We start from the raw sequence: 25,004 nt of genomic DNA on the forward strand, positions 1-25,004 counted from the left end.
TTAATGCACTTTAAATAAAGGAGTACACAATGGCCCATCACCAAAATCAAATGTAAACACAAAATGAGATCATGGCTACTCCGTGAATTGTGGTCTACATCCATGCAATGCCAAACCATGAAAACACATTCAAGCCAAAGGCTGGGGAGGGGGGGGGGAAATTCAAAGGCTGCTCTGTCATTGTATTCCTTCTTGTGCGTTTCTGTAGGATTGATTACATTAGATCAGTATGAAGGCTAACGTGGTCTGTAGCCACATATGTAAAGGTGGCCAACTAAATCTGGCCCAGAATTTATTCCAGTAACCAAAAGGCCATATGTATGTATGTATGTAAAAATTATGTGTAGGTATTAAAAGCATGTTTGACATGTGTAGGAAAACAATGCACCGCACTACATAACAAATGACTTCTGAATTGCATCCGCTCCTGGACCAGTCCCGAGTGCTTTTTTGAGCCAACATCAGGCAATGCAGGATGTGGCATCCAATCCCATTTAGGGTGTGAGGTTTGACCATGCCCTATACTTGCAATACAATACATTTGTAAATTGCTCGGCTGCATCCGAAGACGCGTTCCGGTGCTGAGCTACACATAAAAAAGCGAGAGGTTATGGTCAGCAAGCGAGGTGCCTTTATAAGAAAGAATCAAACTGCAAGGTTTTGGGGTTCTTCTGAAAATAGGTTTTAAAGGGCTACAGCACAAGTGGAGGGGAAGAGCGTTCCACAGCTTTGAGGCAAGGAAACCCAATGATCCAGCCTTGTGAATCGGAGGTAGCGGAAAAAGCTTGAGATTATTCAATCTCAAGGATCTGAATTGGGAATGTGGCTTGAACCTCTTCCGATGGTAGATAGGGCCTTTTGCCATATAGGCTCTAAAGCAAAGACAGAGCCTTGAATTGGATTCTTTTAGTGACCGGGTGCCAGTGGAGTAGGTGAAGATTATTAAACACAGAGGCTCATGGGGGAATCCTTTTTAGATTAAGCACACAACTGAGTTCTGCACATTCTGAAGGTGCTGTATTCGGTATGCCAAAATACAAAACTGTTTGCATGGTCAGTTTAGCTGTGACCAATGTATAGACGATTGTCCTACGAGTGTCCACCGGGATAAGGTGGAGCATTCTCCTCAGTGACTTCAGAACATGAGGCGAACATTTTCTTAATTTGGGGCTCAAATGAAAGGTTGGAGTCGAATTTCACTCCAAGGTTACTAACAGTTGGGGCAGAGTGACGGGATAGCACCCAGTTCTATCGGCCACCAAGTACTAGAATCCGGAGATATCTTGATGCCAAAAAAGAGGATTTCGTTTTTTTCGGAATCCAGCTTGAGGTATCTTTCATTTATCGATTCGACTACTGCCTTCAGGCACAGTTTAAAAAAAAAAATAAGCTTCATGGGCAACTCCTCCTGTAACACCAGGAGGAGCTCAGTGTCCTCTGCATAGGAGACCACTTGCACTGCCCATGTCGCCACGAGTTTTGCTAGTGGTTCAAGATGAATATTTAAAATGGTGGGGCTAAGCTCAGATCCCTGAGGTATGCCACAAACAAGCGGTTTAAAGGAAGAGGTGAAAAGGGGGAGGAAGACTGCCTGTGAGTGATCTTCAATTAAAGGCTTTAGCCACCACAGGGCCTGATCTGCCAATTCCCTTGAGTCGGTCAAGTAAGATATTGGGAAACGGTATTGACTCCTGAAGATAGATAAAGTAGCATTACAATGACCGGTGAATTTAAGTCCAGGTTTTCTTATACAAATCCCGAGACACTTCACCATAAAGCCTTCAGAATCTTCCTTGAAATAGAGAAAGCAGCCAGTCCATGCCATAATGGTATTCAAATTATCACTCTTGTATCCTGCTCTCTCAAGTCCACCCACTAAAGGTGATAGGTGCTGTGGAAAAAGTCGATCATACTACATAGGCCAAATTGAGCCTCATCTTTGGAAATGACGTTAGAAGTATTGCTTTCAGAAACCAAATGAGTTTGTGTCTGAACAACAAGTTCTGTCTGTGCACATGCTTTGTTCTAAGTAACAAAGATGTTGCTTGTGTTCTGTGGAATAATTATAGCTCGTCTTTGTCATACATAACCTGCGATTATTCTCTAACTTATTGGTGATCGTTGCTTGACCTCGGAAGGAGGAAACGCTGAAGAGGCCCTGCTTGGATTCAACCCTTTGAACATCAAGTGTTGAAGAGTAACTACATTAACCAAGGAGCTCCTGGGTGTGAGAGAACCCTTTTGAGAGTTTTAAGAAACAGAGCAAAAAGACAAGGGAAATTTGAGGTGCTTGTCAATATAAACTGCAATTCTGACTGAGGGTAACTTCCTTGTTCCAAGCATCTCAGCATAGGCGCTAACCCCTGTTGTTCACCCTCGAGCTTCTTGCACGTGAAAGATGTGGGTCAATAATACCCAGGAGAGTGGATATTGTCATCCTTGAGAAGAGGGGGTGTGGTCCTGAAAGTAGCCTGGTCTGGTAGATGTGTGGGGGAGATGCAATAGATCCGATTCCGAGTTAGACGGAGCTTGCTGTTCATTAACTCTTTTTGAGGAGGTAATGGCCACAAGGAATGCTGTTATTAAAATAACACGGAAAGGAATTGTTCGACCACCACTCTCTATTAAACATTAACCCCTTGTACTTTCTAAATAACGTTTGATGATCGTAACAAGAATGCTGCTTCGAGTTACTTGATAGGTGAATTCTTTCACATTATCAGTGAACAAATTTGAATGGACCGCAAATGGCAAAAGCAATCATTTGTGTTTCAAAAATAGCAATGAGGCGCAGAACAGATCCAGTATTTCTGTTCGCCCTAGAGGCTATGATAAAGGAGAGATTATTTGAGTGACTAGCAATTTGAATAGACCTACAATCCTAAATAAAGGGTTCAACTTGGGTCTGTGTGTATATGAGCAGTTTTCATTAAGGACACCCTCTACCTTTCTTCATTGTTGGAAAGTCTGAAGAGTCGATAGAAATGTGTGAAGCTGCACCATCTGAGTTGAACACATTTCTTGTGCTCCAATTTTGGCCCATCCTTGGGTGCTTCCGGTTACCCACATGCATAACCCTCTCTTCCTTCTGTCATCAAAAAAGCCAGTTGAGCTGGCAGTACAGCTCTGCTGTAGGACCATGCTAGTGCCTGAAATCTATCCATCAGAGGTATTTTTTCACTTTCCCTGGTGGCCTAACCAATGTAGGGCGACCACTTTACTTCAGTTCGCAACTGACGCTGCCCCCAGTCCTGAACCTTTCCCCAACAAAGCACCGATTTCAGGAGTGCTAGTTTAACTCGTTCATTGGAAGCAAAACAAGAATTTTTCAAAAAGGAGTTCATTGGGCTGCTACACAAGTTAATGACTAGATAATCTTTCCATAAAGGCCTGGAGGAAGGTGGTCACCCCATCCAATGTTGAATCTTCTCAGCTTTGAGGTCATGGTTTACAGGCCTCCGTTCTCTGTGGCAAAACTACACCACAGAGGGCAAAGGAGCATTGCCGCTCTGCTGCGAGTGCAGGACACATGAAAAATAAAATGGTAAAACAAATGTATTATCTTTTTATCTTTTATCCTGGCAGCAGTGGAGTCTGGGAGCAGGGTCAGCAGCAGGAAGGAACTGTGTGCACTTCAGTTTAAAGGCCTTATGTCACTTTGGCCGGATGTTTTGCGATGGCCCGCCAGACATGCGCATTTATATACTCCAGACAGCTGGGTGGAGGACAATCACAGGCCCCCAGTGCCTGAAAGCACCATAGCAGCATGCTCCAGCCAATCCTGGTGCTTCTCTCATGCTGCATGAGCAGTATGAGGGCAGCGTCTGGATTGGTAGAGGAGAGTTGGCTGAGGCTCTGGAAGCTTGTGCTTGAGTCAACGACTGCCGAGACCAAAAGGAGCACCGAGCATGAGTCTGTGGGTAAGAAAATCTTAATTTTTTTATTTTACATTCATTTAACTCCTTAACAGACACTGTGAGAAACTTGCAGTGCCTTCAGCCTCTACTCCAGAGCTCTCAATTATGGCCTGTTTTAAACACCATTTAAAAGGGACCACGATTGAGAGTGTGGTGTTGAGCCTAAGGGCACTGCTGGTTTTTATCAGTGCCTGTCAGTGGGTCAAATATTCACCCAACCAGTTTTATTTGCCGCTATTGTTGGGTATGCACAACATTGTCTTTGTGGTGTCCATTAGCAGTACAAGAGCATGTGCCTCCTTCCAGGGACAGTGAAGTGGTAAGTAGTGACCACAGACAGGTTAGTTAAAAATCATACAACCTGCAGCCTCCCCTCTGCCCCCACCTAACTATAAAACCTGGAGGAATTGGAACAGTCCGGAATTAGGGAAGATAGCACACCGGTGTTGAAATCTGGAAACTGGGCAACACCATGATGTAATTCCTGGCATATCCAGAAAGTTAGCAGTCTATTTTGATTTCTCACAATAGTGCACCTAGGATGCTTGTGCAGAACTGCAGAAAAATAATGTAGCCCAAACATCCAAGAGCCTTCATGAGCTCTCTCCTTCCACTGCTTCATTTGGGTACACTCTTTCCTCATGCCAATGCCAAACAAGCTATTGGAAGTGCTAAAGTGTTAGTCTGCATAGGAGGTAGTATGCATAGGAGGTAGTATGAGATATGTACATTGCTAATTTTCAAAAAACGTTATCAGAGGAAAAATGAGTACTGTAGATAATTAAATGGGGGGGGTGAGATATAGTAGCTAAACATTAAGGGTCTGGGCGTATTGGTAATGAAAACATCCAGGACATTTAGAAAAGCTGGCAGCCGATATGAGCAAGTTTAGTTGAGATTAAAATATCCAATGGCCGAATGCATCTGGCCGGCATAGAGCCTGGCCTCTTGCAGGGCATGGGAGAGATGCATGTACAGAGGCCGATAACTGAAGGTGCATGTTGCTTATGTAGCTTTCAAGTTTACTAATTGTTATGTCTAAGACATAAGCGAGATGCAGATGAACTTTAGAACTGTCCTCTACCTCTAAGTTGTTAATTAGATCTGCATTATTCAGGTATTCATTGAAATAAATATATACTCTATTGCTACCTTCCTATAGTAATTTAAAAAAAATCGAACATTGGCACTGATTGATTCACTTGCAGAATCCAGTGTTTTTTGTTGTATTTTATAATATAAAAACCCTTTCCTTGTATTGACTGCAGGAAAAATAGTTTTCATTTTCTGGTGAGTTGTATATTTTCCGTATAGTTTTGTAAAGTATATTGACCATAGTGTTTTTTTTGTTTTTTTTTCTGACCTTGTGTGAAGTGCTTGAAAGGGTCTGCCGTTCCCACGGGTGCATACGCAGAGGCATCGCTTTATCCGTTGCTTGGTGAGGCGCTTTTGGTGGTATCTCTCTCTGCTTCCATCGACGAACCACACAGATGCTTCTGCCTCGTTGCTTGGTGACTTGCAAGCAAAGGTCAGAGGCAACCTGGCTCCATGATGCAGGAGGATCTTGTTCTGTGGTGCAAACAGTAAACTGATAAGTCCGCCTGTAAGTGGAGTGGATTTCTTTTTCCAGGCCAAACGCTAAATGCAATGGAATGTGCGTCGTGTAACCACCTTTTGTAAATAACAAAGCACACCCAACTAGATAAAATCGGCCCACGGTGCTTCCGCGCATCTCGCACTTTGAGATACTTTGTGTTGCCACTTCTGTTGTGCGAAGGTTTAGAGTTAGTGGCTGCAGGTGAGGGGTATTGAAGGGGCAGCTTTAGAATGAGGTGTTGGCAGGGGATTACAAGTAAATCCCACTCTCCCCAGGGGTATGTGCTAGGACTGAGATTATTTGAACATAGTTTATTAATCTAGAGGAAGAAGTCCATATATTTGTTCTTAAACTTGCTGATGCTCAAGGGTAGTAAACGCAACAAACGACTGAAGACCTTCAATAGATGTCACAGAAGGACTAGAACATTGGTCTTGCGCGTGCTGTGTTAAATTAAGTTGTGGCAGGTGTATTCTAGAGTGTGTTATCATTTGTGAATGATACAAGTTCAATAGAGGGAGATTGCGAGAGGGCAATAATTGAGTAGTCTGGGTAACAAAATAGATTTTGAGCAGTAAACTTATTTGGAAAGGGCAAATTAAATGTGTGGTTGATGTAAAAGGAGTGTAGTGTAAATAATGCCATACTGTAGTGTATTGCCCGTGCCACTAGGCCGCTTTGAGTTGTCCGCTTTGAATTCATGCGATGCCGTCTACATTGCCAGGCTATCCAGGTTTCAAAATTAGGCTGCCAGACTAAATTAAGATGCTAATCGACCAACATACTGATTGCTGTTAGCTCATATCGGTGCAAAACCACCATGGGCATTTGGCTGCTGGAACAGAATAACTTTCCACCTGTAGGGGTTAGGTTACTGCAACAAGCTTGTAGAAGTCATGGGCAACAGTCGAAACAATGCAGGCTCAGCCACACGTGTTCAAAAAACGCAAGCGCCACCACGATTGCCTTAACCATGCATAATGCCTTAACATGCATATGTGTGGTTAAGGCAATGCGCGGTCTGGCTTCTGGCTGGGTGGAAGCAGGAATGATTGGGAGAGCCTGAGGACGCGGTAGTTTGTATGGGCTGAGGGGGGTAGGTTTCGGGGCTGCAGGGGTAAGGAAAGTTTACAGGGTTGCAATGCACAGTCTAGCTGCTGGCTGGGTGGAAGCAGGAAGGATTGGGAGAGCCAGAGGACGCGGTAGTTTGTATGGGCTGAGGGGGGTAGGTTTCGGGGCTGCAGGGGTAAGGAAAGTTTACAGGGTTGCAAGGGGTCAGGGTAGTTTTCGGGGCTGCGTGGGTCGGGGTAGTTTTCATCTGGGGGTGTCTGGGTAGCTTTCAGGGCTGGAGGGTCAGGGTAGTTTGTAGGGCTGGAGGGAAGGGGGTTGGTTTTTAGGAGGGAGGGGATAGTTTTAGGTGTCAGGGGGTTGGGGCGTTTTAGGGCTTGGTGGGGGCAGGGATCGGGGTAGTTTTTATGGCTATGGGGAGGGTGGGATCGTTTTTAGGATGGAGGCAGGGACGTTTTTAGGGCTCCGAGGGGGGGGTTGTTTTTTGGGTGGGAGGGGGTAGTTTTGGGACTCTGGGCAGGGGACAAAGGAGGGAGGGTGGAAGACTTGCTTGTCAAGCCTTAACCAGGGATATGTCTTTGCCATACATGCCTTAACAATGCATATTTTGTTGTAAAGGCATGTGTGATAAAGGCATATGCGTGGTTGAGACCGCGTGGAACCGGCATGCATGGTTCCATCACACAACCAGAGGTAATTGGTGCATTAGTGTAGAGTCACTGTACAGTTTATTTTGTTTGTTTTAATAATAAATCAACAAAAATGTGGTTTGATTAAAAGAACAGGCTGCATGTTATCTGCATGACATTAATGTTTTCTGTGAAACTACCACAGTATGAAATGCGTTCTATATGATTACATCTTTGCTGTAGGCACCCATTCTGCCAGGATTGGTAGCAGTGTCGAAATATGGCACCTTGAATGAATTGGATTTTAAAGAGTCTGGTGGCTGAAGAAGGCCCCCGCCTAATGGGTTATATCAGGTGCAGTTCAGTGAAGCTTGGGAGCACGCTCCAAAATATCTTTTATTGTAGAATGGCTGCAACACTAAGTAGTCTTTCCTCTCTTTCCACTTGTGGGACTTTGACCACCACCGCGAGTGTGAACATGCACTTCTGCATTAAGTCGTCTCTCTTGATCGCTAGTTGCTCTCTGGTGGTTTGTTTGCATTTTACTGTGAGGCAGCAACCTGGGAGGTGTAATGCAGCCTTGTTTAAGGCACTAAACCGAACTCAACTTGAGTTGTAAGAATACATGATTTGGTAATTCAGAAAGCGCTTAGTAAACACTGGTGTAACTGTAGCCTCGTAGCCAAGATTGAGACGCTGCCATTTTAGAGCAGAGAGGGCAATGGACCCCGCCAGACTGCTTAGTCAACTTTTCTGTATTGAAATTTGCCTCGTCTGGAGACACCTGCTCCACAGCTGAAAGACACGTATGCGGCATACTAAGTGCATCTATGCAAGTATTTGGACATGCGATGTCCTCGAGTTCTGCTGCGTGCGGGCTGACCCCGTAGGCGTTACTTGTTGTCCCTGCGCTTTGCAGTACTCTGTACTCAAGGATTTATTACAGTTGACAGACTGCCATAAAAATGAGTTCACGCCATCCTTAATCTCGCACAGGGACATTTTTATGACCGCTTCGCCAGCAGGGCGGGCTGAAGTTGTCCTGAATGAACTGCTATGTTGCTGGCTGAGGAAATGACCGTGATTGGCGAAGACCTCACTTGAAAGTTGCAAGGCTTTGGTTTGTTCCACAAGATGGAGATATGGGCAGGGCACAAGTCGTGGGCACACGCGGGTAAACGCGTCTACCCACTATTTTCACAAGGTAGACACCATTCACCCTGGCAAGAAGCTGGCCCTAAAGAAATACTCTAAACCTTTACCGGTCTCATTTTCAGACTCTGGACACGTTCACTAGCGCCTGCAGGTTCTCTGCTTTCCATTCCCAGCAGCAACATGCAGGCGACGAGGTGGCTCTTTAATTTTCACCTTCAGCTTGGCCAAAGAAAAGGCCGAAGTGAAGGGGCCATCAGTCGTCCTCCATTTCATTGAGTATCCTGGGTGGATGCGGTCTGGACCCTCACACCTAGATGTAAATGCAACACAGGGCGAGGTTGGAGGGGTCTTTGGGGGGCCGAGGGTCCTGTGGGGGTGGATGGTGGATGACAAAAGCACACCGCTTCTTATCACTTCACAAGCACTTAAGAGAGGCAGCTTTTGCCTCTGCTCAGTCCCTGTATAGAAATTCATGGACTGTAAGAATGTCAGTTGTGTTGGTCTGTCCCATTATTTAAACATATAACTATTTCAATGCCACTAATGTATTCCTTTTATAGTGCTATTCATCGAAAATGCAGGGTATCTGAGCACTTTACACATTCTACATTGACAATTCATAATTAAGTGTGGAAATCAGTGTACAAGATGTGGTATATAAGACAGTGATGGTTAATGGTGTAGGAGTCCCATATCCTTCATGGTTCACTGTGCTATATTATAAGGTTTACAATGTATGAACTGCAACTAACAAAGGGATCTGTTAAAAGGAGTAACACTTAACTGAGTACATAAAATACAAATCTGCCATCTACACGTTACAGAATATGCTTTACAGGCGACATGTTAACCTTCTATACTGCTTTGATTCAAATCTGGTACTAGACAAAACATAGATCTCTGCAAGAAAGCGTTAACCTCCAGAATTAATTTACCATTATTATTCCCTGCTATTTACTGGGCACACAAAGATCCCTGCAGCAGGTGCCTTAACCCCGTAAGATATTTTAAAATGGCAACCAATTAGACAGAACAGATCTACTGGCACGTTTCTCCTTGTTGCCAATTTCTTTGTGGCAGAGTTAAAAAAAAAAAAAAAAAAAAAAAGGCCCAGGTTTTGCGTCAGGGTTGAGACACTTTTTTGGCGCAACCCAAAGGCAACATCTAACTTTGTAAACTCTCATAATGTACTTAAATGTACTCATGATAGACCTGCTAAACATGTGAGGTCTTAATATCTGATGTCACTTTTTGCGATGTCACTTTCTGTGAGGTCGCTTCTGTGATGCCACGTGCAGTGTCATGCACTGTGATGTCCTGCACCATGATTTTTCTTGCATGCTGCCTAACTTGTTTAGTACTCCCACTTAATTTTTTTTTTAAAACTTGTGTCCTGGATATGGGGCGAGGCCATGAGACCAATGTCACTATGACACGACTGCGGTTCTTGCCTTTTAAATATAACGCTTCCTTTTTGTGCTCTTTGACAAATGACATAAAGTGACTTTCCATTTGCAGTAAATAGTTTCTTTGGTCAATGGGATACTCGGAGATGTTAATCTCTAAAGGGAAATTGGAGGAAACTATAGGTTTTCAAAAGAAAATTTTGGAAGAAATAGGGCTTTTTCCACACGCAGCTGAGGGGCCAGTTAAGTTTGGGCCACTGATGTTGCAGTAGTTAATGCCAGACTTTTCTCTTAATCCACACATGAATTAAATCATGGGTGCTATGCTCCCTATGCTAATGGGGAATACTGAGGCACCGACCCCTCAACTTGGAAAAAGAGAAATAATCAATTGGGGTGTAGTGGGCCCCTCAAAACCCTCGGGCCCTTTGAGCGGTTGCAGCAGGTGAACTAATGATTGTCACCCCTATTGGCTGATGTATGTATTTGGCGGATGCTTCCTAGTTTTCCAGCAAAAAAAGACTTTTTGCTAAAATCATCGACATTACTGTTGCACTGAGAGCTAGATGTGCGATTGTGCGCTCTTCACTTATGGGGCAGTCACTTGAATTATGCGGTAAGGGAGGAACAAATTATGTGACATGGTTAACTGCTGCAAGAAAAGGCAAATTACGTAACATTAATAAGTCACATTTTGAAGCACTATTTAAAAAAAAAAGTTTTACTCCCATTAGCACTGCATGGGCAAAGATTTCACTACTGTAATGCCCACAGCGCTCTAGTCGCTGCACGTACACACGCATCCCCACATCCGCAGGCCAGGCGTGGCCTGCGGGGTTGAATAAAAGGATGACGTCCGCTCGGGGACGTCACTTCCGACTGTGACACAGTGTCGGCGTGTGTTCCTGCTTGCAGCGTGCTCTGCCCCCTCGCTACCTCCCATGCCCAAGGGAGGCCTGCGTTACCCACACAGCGTAGCCCACAACATTGGCGACGAGCGGAGGGGGCCCAACCCTCGCCCGTACACCATCGGCTGCAACGGAGCTGCCTGCTCCTCTCCGCGGCTCCGCCGCCTGTCTCCCTGCCACGGCCCATCCCCTTTCAACACGCCGCATCGGGGGTATTACCACCATTCAGTGAAATGGAGGACCCATCCACAGCATCGCCAAGGTGGAAGATATGGATTGAGAGACTGGAAAACTATTTCGTAGTCACACGAGAGACAAACAAAGCTGTGAAGACGTCGCTCTTATTGCACTATGCAGGGGATGAGATATTTAGACTCTTCAAACACCTGCCCAACACGGGGGCGGCGGGTGATTATGATGCAGCAGTGGCTGCCCTCAACGGTCATTCTGACCCACAACTGAACTTGGACTTTGAAGTGTTCAAATTGGGACAGGCACGCCAGAGGGAAGGTGAGACCATGGACCAGTTCTATGCCCGTGTAAGGGAAATAGCCAGTTCCTGTACCGACGAGGATCAACCGAAAGCCATACGGAGGCAGATCATACAAGGGTGTAGAGACAAGGCGTTGAGAGGGTCGATACTACGCAAACCAGGGATCTCACTAGAAGATATACTAATCTTTGCCAGGTCCCATGACCTCTCGAATGTCAGGGCTACAGCCATGGAACGAGCCCTCCACAAACCCCAAATCAAATCAGAGGCTGTCAAGAGCGAGCGAGCAGATGCGGTAAAGACTCCGCCACGCGGACCGCCCCAGAGAGACTACCGGAAGGACCAGCCCCAGACACGATGTGGATATTGTGGACATGAGCCCCATGCGGCCAAGGAGTGTCCAGCACAGGGCAAAACCTGCTAGAATTGTGGAATTCCAAACCACTTCGCGACAGTGTGCCGGAAGAGGAACACGACAAAGACCATCAAGAGGTCACGCATGCCTACCAAAGCTGTCCGACACCTGTCACTAGCAGAACCTTCGCCATCAAAGACCGAGAGACACCTACCCACAGTGGATGACGACTCTTCGTCCGAGGACGAAGAGGCCTACATCGTGTCATTCGCGCGAGAACTCAAACAGCGGCGACGGCCACAGCCCACGTGCATTGTACAGATGGCGGGAAACTAAGTCAAGGCGATAATTGACACCGGAGCCACTGTGAATGTAATGGGTTTGCAACAATTCCGAAAACTATGCCCACGGCCCCAGATACTGCCATCCAAGACAAGGATTTTCGCATAAGGAGCGGACACACCACTACCTCTCAAAGGAAAGATCACTATACCTATACAGGCCGACGAGTCGGAGGTAACAGCGATAATCCACATAATCAACAGAGAGGCTGACACGTTGCTAAGTAGGCACACGGCTGAGGACCTGAAACTGATAGCATTTGCCAACCGCATCAGGGCACACCAGGTAGAGGAGCTACTGGGACGTTTCCCCGAACTATTCCGAGGCTTGGGCTGCATAAAATGTGAACCAATCAAGCTACACATCGACAGGTCGATCACTCCCACCGCCCTGCGGCACCGCCGGATACCTTTCCACCTAAGCCCACTGGTGGAGAAAGAACTTGAAAAGTTAGAAAACTTGGGCGTCATAGAAAAGGTCACGGGGCCCACCCCGTGGGTATCGCCGATGGTGATTGTAGAGAAGCCCAAGCAGCCGGGTGAAATACGCCTGTGCATCGACATGCGGCTACCAAATGCTGCGATGCGGAGAGAGAGAGACACCTGACCCCCACGATGGATGACATCATTGCTGACGTGAATGGGTCAAAGTGGTTTTCTAAGATCGACTTAAATGCTGGATACCACCAGTTGCCACTAGCGGAGGAGAGTCGGTTCATTACCACGTTCAGCACCCATCTTGGCCTATGACGGTATAAGCGTTTGAACTTTGGTATTTCCTCAGCGGCGGAGGTGTTTCAAAACACCATCAGAGAACTCCTGTCTGGGTTGCCTGGGGTAATAAATGTCAGCGATGACACCCTGATACACTCCGCCACCGCATCGGAACACCACAAACGCCTTCGGGATGTCTTGAAGAGACTGAGTGCACATGGAGCAATCCTCCATAAGGAAAAGTGTCAATTTTTCCAGCCATCCATTGAGTTCTTTGGATACGTTTTCAACCAGGAGGGTATCCAGGAAGACCCAAGGAAGTCCAAAGCAATCAAGGATGCCCTAGCGCCAAAATCCCCGACGGAAATCTGAAGCTTCCTCGGGATGGCCACCTACTGTGGCCGATTCATACCGGGCCTGGCCACTCGGAGTGAACCTCTACGAGCGCTGACCAAGTCCGATGCCGTCTGGCAGTGGGGCCCGAAGGAAGACGAGGCATTCCAAGGAATCAAAGATGCTCTCCTGGAGTAGGCCACCCTCTCCTACTTTGACCCCACAAAGCGCATGGAAGTGATAGTGGACGCCAGCCCAGTGGGCCTTGGAGCAGTGCTGACCCAAGAACATGAACCCGGCCAGTGGACAGCGCTAGCATTTGCCAGCAAGGCCCTCACTCCTACCGAAACCAGGTACGCCCAGATCGAGGGGGAGGCTCAGGCTATCAAGTGGGCCTGTAGCCATTTTCACCTGTACCTGCGAGGACACTCCTTCGTTATGGTCACTGACCACCAACCGTTGGTGCACCTTTTCAAAGGGATGGGTCCACACCCGCCACCTCGCATAGAACGGTGGGTGATCCAACTCCAACCGTATGAGATGGAAGTCGTATATCGGCCGGGTGCCAAAAACCCTGCAGATTTCTTATCGCGACATCCGTCTACACCAGAACCAGAGGCAGAAGACGACGGTTGTGAGGAATATGCACAGTGGGTAGCCCTCACGTCGTGCCCCCAAAGCATGACGATAGAGGAAGTGAAGGAAGCAGCCACCAACGACAACGTCTATCTGAGATCACTGCAGGCAGTCCAAGAAGGGTCGTGGGCTGACTACCTCCGCCCATCCAACTCCTGGTCGGCGGGAGACAGAGAATCGCTCACGAAGATGTGGCGGGTTCGACATGAACTGAGCGCTACTGAAGAAGGGGTGCTGTTGAGGGGATCACACCTGGTCATTCCCCAGAGCCTGAGACACAGAGCCATGCAGCTGGCCCATGAGAAGCCATGGTCACAGCACAGAAAAGAGGTGAGGAAGTATCTAGGAACACCTCCTGGTTCAAAGCCATTCTGCCAAGGGACAGACAACCATCCGAGGAGGGCGGAAGGGAAACTGACTCGAACGTGGCCGCAGCTCCCGAAGAAGGAGAAGAAGACAATCCAATGGCTGGGAGCCAGGCGGAAGGGCTTGAATCAGCATTGGGGCCACCAACATCTCCCGTCATGGCCAGAAACACGCGCCAAGATGCCGAAAGTGGGAGGGCCAACTCCCAGTGTTACAGTCTGCGGCCCAACCCACCACCCAGTCAGAGACTAAGAGACTATGCTTGTCTGCTGACACCGTGAAGATGTCACCAATGGACACGCAAGTACCGGAGTGCTATTCTCTTCCAATGTTTGCGTTACGAGACTTTTGTTCGTTGGAAAAAAATATATAGTTGGATAGGGATGTAATGCCCACAGCGCTCTAGTCGCTGCACGCACACACGCATCCCCACATCCGCAGGCCAGGCGTGGCCTGCGGGGTTGAATAAAAGGATGACGTCCGCTCGGGGACGTCACTTCCGATTGTGACACAGTGTCGGCGTGTGTTCCTGCTTGCAGCGTGCTCTGCCCCCGCGCTACCTCCCATGCCCAAGGGAGGCCTGGGTTACCCACACAGCGTAGCCCACAACAACTACATTGATATTGTCTTACATCTAAAGACAGCAATTGGCAACTGAAAGGTGACCGGTCTAGCTGACAATACATCTGCCACTGCACTGCAACACGTGTGGTATTGTTTTTCAGTAAATTTTGATGTGTGAGATGCATCACATTTTTGTTAAAATCTACAAATTGTACAGAAGATGATGGATTTCGAGGCAAGTGCAGCTAATCAACAAGAAGCGTGGTTGCTCAGACTTCTTCCAGAGTATATGTTGGGGATTAGCACAGTCACCACTTTTTGGCAAAAATGAGATCTTCAGTCTGAACCCTAAGACACATTTTTACACGAATTAAACTGGTGTGGATGCGTACAGTTGATAAAAGGAGGGTTTTTGCTGCGTGCCTAATTCTGTGGTGTGATCGCCTGCCTGGTCCAGAATTAACTTGCCATCTGGTTCTTGATATTCCCTTTCTTTCACCTTTTCATTCACCCATTTGCTTCTAGTCTTTTTGGAATTTGTAGTTCAAGGGTGTTCTTGTATTTTCATCTCCGATGTCTCAAAATCCAAGGTGTTGCACTCCTTTGTGCCTCTTGTAAGGACTTCCTCGGTAGTTGACCTAGCGCAGCAGAAGGTGCTTCATAGTGTCACCGCTCTTCCAATGAAATACTGTTTTTTGCTGGCTCATTCTATTTACCACCAATGTGTGGATTCCTCATTTTCAGAACTTAACTTTCTTGGAAAATATTATAATGCCCCCACACAAAGTTCCTTGACTGCTTTACTCTTCAAGCCTGCTGCTTCTCTCTTCTACATCTACCATGATAGGATCATGCCACGATACCTCTGGTTGATAACTATGTAGCTCTTAAAGACCACATTGCCCCGTTATTCCATGGCTCCTTTTGAGAAATGGGATGGCTCACTGATTGTCTCCCTCTGCTATCCAGGAGGATTTAACTTTCCATTATTTGGGTTTCATAGTTGGCTCAGCATCAGCAACCCCTTAAGCTGATAGGTGACCTTTGGGCATAAATCCAACAATGTTCCATGTGCCCCTTTTTCATAAAGATGGAGTGCTCCTCATGTTATACCACCGTCAAAATACCTGTGAAACTAACGATAGTAATACCACTAACCATAAATATGAGACTGCACGTATTCCGACTGGAAGTATTAATTATGATGCAATTTTCTAATAAAGGTTTTTGCTAAAGTAAAGGCGATCAAATGCAGTCATAATTAGATCACTTAAGCTGGCCGCTCCCAATTGTAGGTAAACCTCCCAGATATTCTCTTAACTCTGAAGTTCCTATTCACGTTTCAGCCGCCTCCTGCATCAATATTCTGGGCATATTATGGACCTATGAGCCTGGCAGTTGCTCAGAATTTTCAACTCTCCCGATGGAATAACGGGACAGTCTCATACATCCAGAGCCCCCTCGCTAGGTGCTACTGAGGCCGATTTGTGACCCTTGCTTATGACCATAGTTTGTTGCTCCTCCGTGTTGCTTTCGGATCACCATGGAATCTGTCTTGCAGCAGTGAATTTTAATTTAAAGACTACTCTGATATATTTTCCAAGCATAAATTGGTACACAAGATTAGCAATAACCGATGGAGAAGTATGCGTATTTGTGGCCCAAAGTTGTAAACATGCCAGATGTTTGCAGGTAGGTCCTTTTTGACCCACAAATACTTCAATCTCCAGAAAACGGAAGTGCCTGTGGTAGGATCGGACAGTGGTGTATAGACAGGTCTACCTCAATGCACACCTACCGTGAAATAAAGTCAAATCTACATGTAAGGGCAAGCAACACAAAAATCCTGTCTCCTCCTTTGTCACTGTGCGGCCGACATGGCCGGCTTCATTCTGCTTCTTTCAACCATGACCCTAAGGAGATAGTAATTGTTGTACATCTGTCCAGCTTTACATCTCTTCAGGTCCGTAGTCTTTCTATGACCCGTGCAGTCCCAGGGGAAATAATGCCTGCTGTTTAATGTAGATAACAATTGGCACCCTCCTCCATGCTACTTGTTTGCTGGACCTTGGGATGGATGAAAGACTGAGTCTGCCCTGCTGAGAGTCAAACCTTTTTGCACTTCAGCTAAGAGTAGCGCATTTTGTTTTCGTTTAAAAATCTATCTGTGTAGAATTGTACAATGGGAAGTGAAACCTACCCTAAGCCATGAAAATGGCGGACACTGAGCTTGACCAATATTGTGCAACGTTGCAATTAGAGCTTGACCAATATTGTGCAACGTTGCAATTAACTTGTGGTGTTTTTGCTGGCAGACACTTTTGTGTAAGCATTCTTCAAATCTGGGCGAAAAACCATAATAAAAAGGATGCTTATGGCAGTCTGTCGTCTTTGCGTTTTCAGGCCTGAAATGCTTTCTTTGTTGAGGGCCATCTTTTAGGCCCTGTACAGCAGCGAATATATCAAATGTTCAACGCTGTCAGATTGTATGATGTGGTCTAGTGGTTGGGGTGGAGTTAAGAGGGAGGAGCAGGAACGGGAGGGGCCAGAGACAGGAACCAGGGCAGTTAGAGTAGGGACAGGGCACGAGCAGGATGTAATGAATAAAGCTCCAGTTAGATGAAACCAGGTGTCTGTATTTATTGTAGCACGACGCTACAACTGGCGACGAGGATGGGATGGCATTGACTGCAGCCCACGAGACCACATACAGGCACCCTGTCCCATGCAGCGTCGAGGGAAGAGCTCCGCTGCCAAGTAAAGCTGAGGCCTGACAAGTGTGGCCCAGAACAAGTGACCGCGACTCCAAAGAAGCCAGGGAACCCCGAGGAAACCCCGACCTGGTAGCGCTGAAACGCTCGGTCGAAGAAACCCTGTGGCGCTGAAAGCGCGAATCCCGCCGAGTGTGTGTAGACCAGCAGCCAGACATAAACAGGAGTCGGGAGCCCACTCCGACCCTGTACAGTGCCACACAGTGAGTGAAGAAGTACCCTGGTGAAGAGGACGCTGTCCCCGAGAGTCTGCTGCCGAGCGCGGCTGAACGCGCCGAAACTGGGACCCGAATGCCGTCGGAAAACCTCACGCCCGATGCGTGAGGTTTAGCATGCTGTCGGCGAAGAAAAGCGGAAACTCAAAAGTAAGGAGGAATCGGGAGCCCACCCCGATCCTGCCTAATACCCTGGTCGCAAGAAGGCGCCTGGGGCACTGTGGAAGCCCCGTGGTGTGCCCAGAAGCAAAAGCGCTGTTCGCGCCAAAAGAAACTGCAAGCACCCGAGTGAGGTGAGGGCTGAAACAGACTGTGCGAGGGATCGGGAGCCCAACCCCGATCCTGCCGTGCTACCGGAGTGTGAGGACGCAAAGCGGAGACTGTGCGAGCGCTGTGAGAGGAAGCGCTGCCCCGCCAATAGAAATTGTGCTGCCCCGATGGAAAGCCTCACCCCGAGGCGTGAGAAATAGCATGCCGGTAACGAGGGAGTTTGCCTCGATCTTACCTGGATGTGCTGGAGGCCCAGGAGCGTGCAAGGCTCAAGAAGAGTTGCTGCCTAGAAGGGGACCGGCTGCCGGTGAGTACCGGGGAGAGTCCTTTGAGTGGCAGACTGAATGAAAGCAAGTCTCGTGAGGGGTGAGACTTCAGGCGAGCGGCCATCTTTGAGTCAGGCGGGTTGTAAGGACACCCTGTGTGATCCATAGGCGGCCATCTTGGAGTCAGGCAACAGCCAGAAATCAACAAGCATTGGCAAGAACAGAGAAACAAACATTATCAAATGTAAAAGGAAAAAACAAGCACCGGTAAAGACAAGTACTGACTAAGAGTAAACAAGCATTGATCCATGCAAAGAGACACAAGCATTGTCACATACGGATCAACAAGCATTGGACAAATCGTGGCCAAGGAAGGAAACCGGCATTAGCGAAGGCCAAACAAACATTGGCAAAGAAACCAATCAGCAGTGGCGAAAAGATACAAACAATCACTTGAAAGCGAACAAACAAACGTGGGCGAGAAACAACAAACCAGCACGAACACCTACAAAGGTAATGCAACAAACACTGGCCAACGCACGTGCGGAAAAGAAGCAAGCATAGACGCATGCAAGAGATAGATGAGTGACTGGATAATCTGCATTAGCCCGGAACGAAAACACAAACAAACACGTTTCGTATATAAACAAGCCCAAGCAACTGCAAGCCTCGACGCTAACAAGCTCAGGATCACGCAAATCTTGAACGGAACTGACACAAGCAAACACGGATCCTGCACGTAAGCAAACACGAGCAAAGGCGAGTACCGAAGCATACCTCCGGCGCCACGCAACGATAAATGATCAACCTACCTGATTCCAAAGAAGGTAACCAAACAGAGACTAGAGACCGGGAGGGTCAGCAAAAGAAAACAAGAAGAAGAGGAAGGGAACGGTCCTGCGATATTGTCAAGCCAGCGCAGTTCACCATCATGTCGGTGAGAGAAGAAACTCATACTTCGAGCCCCTGCATTGGAGTGCCACCCCCAGTGACACAGACTAGCTACCAGAACCTGGGGCCAGAATGGAACCGGTGGCTGGAATCACTGGACGATTTTCTTGAGGCAATTGGTGAGCGAAGAGACAGGAAATGTCTGATGCTACTCCTTCAGCTGGTCGGTCATGAGGGCCGACGCTTAATCAGAACATTTCCCAAAAGGGACACAGAGAGCTATGAAAGACTCCAAGTGAAGTTACGTGCCCATTTCCATGCACCGGTGGAAGTGGATCATGCTCGCATCGCTTTCAATGCAGCACGGCAGGAACCAGGAGAACCATTGCCGAAATTCATCACCCGGTTGCTAAGTCTGGCACCTCACTGCTATTTCAATACATTTACAGATGAAGAAGCAGTTCGGCTCCGGATAATCGAAGGCTGCTCAAGCACAGACACAAAGCGCAAGATTCTCCAGGAACAGTGGTCGCTAAAGAGAATCATCAGAGGGGCCGAGGTTGGAGTGCGGATGAAAGCAAAGGACTTATCGAAAGACATGCACTCGAATGCAAGACACATGGATGTCTGGAGAGAGACATCCCTCATGTCCGGGGGCAAGGCCCAGGAATCAAACAAAGCCGAAAAGAAGGCGGGTGAATCAGAGCCAAGACGAAACAAGAGACACAGTGTCATGGAACACCCCAAGTCACCATCACAACAGACCAGGATGAATCAGGATTGCGAAAGCGACACTGATACAACCTCGCAGAGTTATTCAACCTCAAGGAGTCAGTCAACGGATGACTATACTGATACAACCTCACGGAGTTACTCAACCTCAAGGAGTCAGTCAACCGATGATGAAAATGGTTATGAAGCAGATGAAATGTCAAGCGGGTCAGATCACACCCATGGACAATATGGCAGATTGCTCAACAGGAGGGCAAGCAAGACAAACTACAAAAGACAGGACCAGTCCCGTCAACGCCGGAAACCGGCACACGAACATCCCCGGGCATCCTCCCGCTATGCACCAAAGTCTATAGATGAGTCCGAGGACGCGTCAATCAGCGAGACATATCACCCCAATGGCACGGACGTCAGCACGTCTAACGAACGAGAAGAAGAAACCAACCACATGAGGAGTGGTAAGTCACTCAGACACCGAAAAGGGAGGGGCACGTGCCCTCAAGACAATTGTGGCAATGAGAGAACGGAGAAGGGACAAGTGATGTCCCGTGTAAAGGGTAAAGACCAAATGCGCCGAGATCAAACTAGAGAAATAAATGTGTGGTTAACAAACAATCTCTCCATCACAACAACACAAAAGACACATAAAGAGATGTACCCAAAGGAATGCTCCATAGATAGCTCCGACTTCAGGAGCATGTCATCCCAAACCACCGACTCAATAAACTTATCAGTCACGATGCCCTCAAAGGACCGTTCTCAAAAGAAATCCACGAACGACTCCTCCGAGTCGGAAAGTATGTCTGTCCAATCGTGCAAGTCAACAAAATCATGTTCCCGACCACGTCCATGGCATCAGTCACCCGACAGCACAACAGAACCAAAGGACACCATGTCTCATCAGTCATCGCCATTTCAAGACATGAGTAATATGCCGTCACCCCTGATGGGGTCAGCGAGGCTGACTAAAAGAACTGACGGAAGGAAAACAATGAGATGGGACAGTATCTACCAAGTAGAAAAGGATCATCCGGTCACCCCGGGAGGAGGACCAAAAGTGGTGACAGAGATCGACTGTCACCGAACGAGAGAGGAACAGGTACCTGACCGGATGGTCAGGAGTTTCGCCGGCTCCAAACGTAAGCGAGAGAGAGAGAGACATACAGAGGCAACAAACGAGTCCAGGAATCAAGACAGGACACCCATTTCAGATAGTACATTAATGTCTGGCATGCCCGATGGTGAACAGAAGAACAGTGCTGCTCCCAACCCGACAAGACAAAGAGAAATAACCGTACAGGTGGGAGCTCGGAAGAAGACCGGAATATTGTCCACTCCCGAAGGAGATCAACCGTCAACAGAACAAGAGTCACCAAGGAAAGCAGACTGCCATGGCCGAGCTGAGCCAGCAGCAGTCACACAACATAAAAGAACCATGATAACTGCGGAACCGGATAGTAAACAGCCCACACATAATGGGTTGCATTCTCAAAGGTGCACTCCCGTAGTCAAGGATGTCTTGGTTAAGGCACCGAAAAGATTGGTCAATGTCAGGACCACCACGGATTCGACACTACTGATGCTCGAAGAACAAGCCGTCCGCCAACCCGTGTGGTGGATTGAAGAAGTGCGAACACTGTGGAAACTAAGTTCAGTTTGTTAAGAAGGGGGGAGATGTCAGATTGTATGATGTGGTCTAGTGGTTGGGGTGGAGTTAAGAGGGAGGAGCAGGAACGGGAGGGGCCAGAGACAGGAACCAGGGCAGTTAGAGTAGGGACAGGGCACGAGCAGGATGTAATGAATAAAGCTCCAGTTAGATGAAACCAGGTGTCTGTATTTATTGTAGCACGACGCTACAAACGCTTACGGCATATCAGTGTTTTTTTGCCTGAACCCGTTAAAAACTACATCTGTGATTGGGAGATAGTTTGTCCTTGAACAGTTGGTGCTGGTAACTTCAATGAACGAGTAGTGCTGCTGGGTTTAATGCAGTATCCTAGCGGGGTGTGTTGGCTCGCAATCCCTCAACCTCAGATTTTTCGGAAATAACCCTGTTACTTTTGCCTCCACGCTCCTCTTTTCCTGTTTCTGTTATTAATAAGGTTACCAGGTGACTACATATCACCAAGGAGATATGATGCTGCAGATCTTGACTTTTGCACATCATTAGCACGTCTGTTCAGATGGAGAGCGGAGGAGGGGGTGTATGTGGGAGGAGCCTCAAGACAAGGCTTCCAGCGATGGTCCATACATGGGACTAGTGGCACACTAGCCTTTCACCTTACTCCCTGTCCCAGAATTTGACACATTGTTTATTAAAAATCTTAATATAAATTCATTTTTCAAATAGATTTTTTGTCTTTTATGAAAATCTTAAGTGAGACGTGTGGAGTGTTTACTTGTCTTCAGACCATAAATGCCCACAAACCGATTAGCACACCAATACCTCACCATTTGCCAAGCCCCTGCTTCTTCATTGTGCAGCCACCACTGCACTTTTGTGAATATACCTGAAATAACTTCCACTGTCACTTGCGAGGGAAGCTTCTGACAGGTGCTAATTGTACTTCAGTGAAAGCATCAAAGCAGCATGAGAAATGCTTTATTCAGTTGTCGACAGCAGCAATTCCTAGTAAGGCAGTTTTGTCTTGGCAAAATATAGAATAAAACAAAAAAGACGTACAACAATCTCCTGCATCCAAAGTTTTTTTTTTTTAAGTACACCTTGGTATTCTTCATACCTCACCATTTGTTTCTTAGTACCTGATGTACAATGGAGGATAGTGAATATCTGCACACTGTGAAACGCTCAATTTTTCCAAGCTCCTAATCAAGCATTCGTTTTTTGTACGTATGTGGAGCTTTCACCCGAGGATCAATGTTCTTTGTTTTGTATCCCCAGGATTGTGATACTTTGGATAGAAAAAACAGCTGAGGTTCAGACAGTACTATTCCTGGCTCTTCCTTCCCATTCCACGCTCGATCGGGTTTAAGATTTGAAGAAAACCTCATTCTCTTCGGTTAACGACGACAGTAACAACAAAAAATAACATTGCCACTTTCAGCTCCTCTAGCTCCACTGCAGCACAGGCTGAGGCTCCCAGAATCCCCTGCAGCAAATCCAGATGCTTCGCTCATGCTGCTGGACGTAGGAGTGAAGCACCAGGATTGGTCTGGATTTGCTTTTGCAGAAATACTGGGAGCCTCTACCTGCTGTCTCCAACCCAGCAACGCAGCTCTAGTTGGAGAGATCGCAGCACACATGTCTGTTTGACAGCCCGAAGGTGGCTAGCAAAACCCACATGCATACCTGTGAACAAAAATAAAATTATGATAAACCTGTTCTATTATAATTGTATTTTTCATCTGCTGGCTGGGGAGGGGGGGAAGGGGGGGAGGAGTTTGGGAGGGCGACACTGCTCTGCCATAATGGAGGAGCCGCCGCTGCTTATTTAGGATATATTTGTAGTTATGTGCATGATAGTCCCTGATCATTTAAAATGCAATAACAGTTGAGTGTGGAGGCTGACATAGTACACTTGGGTGTAAAGTGGTTTTCTGTAGCCCATGTGCGGCAGCAGGGCCGCCTAATTTTCCATGACGTAGACAGACTGTGGCTCATTGCTGGTACTTGAGTAGGCACACCATGGGTGATGCGAATTGTAGCCACTCCCCTCCCCGCCCCCCCCTCAACCAAATTGTGCACACTAGCTCAAAAGTTTTGCATCTCTGAACGTGCAGCTTTCAGTCATTGCCAAGAGGTGCCAGAAGACCACAGTGTGGGAAGAAGTAGCTAAGTTAATGTATTCCAACATAGCAAGCTGCAAAGCTGGTCACCTCAAGGCACGGAATTGATACAATTGCGGGGAACTCATTTTAGAATGTCTTGATGGGTTATTCAAGTTCATTTTCATGCATCTGAAATACTACTAAGTAGTTCCACAGTGCAGACCACAAACGGAAGTGTCTCTAGGCACTCAAATACTATTAAACCAATCAATGGTCCTTGCTTTATTGATCTCTGAAGCATTACTCCAGGAATTGAACATGTGACCTGAATGTCTCTGGGCAGTCGCTGAGCCCTCTATTCTAGGCTTCCTGGAATTGCCTAATTTATTACAAATTAATATTTGCTGAGCTATTTATACATAGTGGGTGATAATACAAAGCGGGTGATAATACAAAAATAGGAACAAAAGATTTTTTTTCTTAAATTGAGTGAGGACCACCTTAAAAGTAAAAAAAATGAAAATGTTCTCCAGTACTGTATAATATAAGCCTACTTTCTGGGCGTGTCTTACTCTCACATAGTGGTTTATCCCCTTGCCTGCAATAGCCTGTCTTGGTTTCTGAATGCGTCATTGAGTTCTGCTATACATTCAGTGAGGTGCACACAGCAACACGTCAGCTTTTTTTAAATTTATTTTTTTACTGATCAGGTGTTCAGTGGTTGGTTTCCCTGGTCACAGGTGAGTGTGGGCATTGTCCTGCTCATACACCTTTCCAAACAGAAGGGTTGCGATGGACTGTACGTACTCGGTGTCTCGTGAGGTGTAGCATTTCATGAATGGGATCTCCTTACCTCCGATCACAGTGACACCGCACCCAATGCCATCAATAATTTAGGCTTTCCTTGAATGGCGTAACTTTTAGGAGTGGCAAGGGTTTCAACTGGAAACTTCTGCGTTGCATGTCCTTGATTATTATTTAAAACATTTTTTTATTTTTTTATTTCAGATTTCTCTGTTGGATGCAAAAAGAAGCATGAACATTGGGATATTTCTGAAGCAATTCAAAAAGTAAGATTCTTTTGTTTTGAGGACAGATTGTTGATGTGCATAGTATGCCTACATTGAGATGGAAAAAGCACATTGGGACACATCAGTAAATATTAACCTGCAACTAGTCCTGTGAGCTGTATGTACAGAGTGAACTGCCAGAGTGCAGGGTGTGTTTTTATGGCCCAGGCTGAGTGGTGAATCCACCTTTCCACAGCTGCTCTGAGCACACCCAGCATAAAGTATTTTGCAACAGGACGTGTCGTGAGTCAAGTGCTTAATTCCTAGAATCTCCAGCAGAGACTGCAGTGTGGTGACCGTTTGTTTGATGTGGTTGTGGCCAACATTGGTAGGTTAGTTGTTCACCTTTTGGTTTTGGCAGAGTGCAGGCGCCTTGCTGAATGTTACTATCATAGAGGGTTTTTGTGACTGAATTACTCAGCATACATTATTGATGAGCGAGAATCCGGTGACAGTTTGTGAGCTCATCATAAAATTAAGGGCCACTTTGTTGTCTTTGATTATAAAGTCTGCACGTTTTTCATTTTGCTTGCTCATGGATTGTGATCCAGCAATACTTATCTGCCAGCTCCCTTGGC

General features: G+C 46.8%; 1 protein-coding gene across 2 annotated transcripts in view; it reads left to right on the plus strand.

Moving 5' to 3' along the window:
• FHDC1 (FH2 domain containing 1) overlaps positions 1-25,004 on the plus strand; it is a 111,552-nt gene that overhangs the window by 39,390 nt on the left and 47,158 nt on the right. The window contains exons 1-2 of one of the 2 annotated variants that reach the window (XM_078676940.1): positions 24,156-24,269; positions 24,365-24,426. In XM_078676940.1, the coding sequence (XP_078533066.1) occupies positions 24,392-24,426 (35 nt within the window). In that variant the 5' untranslated portion in view covers positions 24,156-24,269; positions 24,365-24,391. Of the gene's footprint in view, positions 1-24,155; positions 24,270-24,364; positions 24,427-25,004 lie in introns of those variants that run through there. The other variant, XM_078676939.1, reaches the window with a different exon arrangement.

Source organism: Lissotriton helveticus, chromosome 2_1 (genome assembly GCF_964261635.1).
Source record: "Lissotriton helveticus chromosome 2_1, aLisHel1.1, whole genome shotgun sequence".
In the NCBI taxonomy this organism is placed as follows: Eukaryota; Metazoa; Chordata; class Amphibia; order Caudata; family Salamandridae; genus Lissotriton; species Lissotriton helveticus.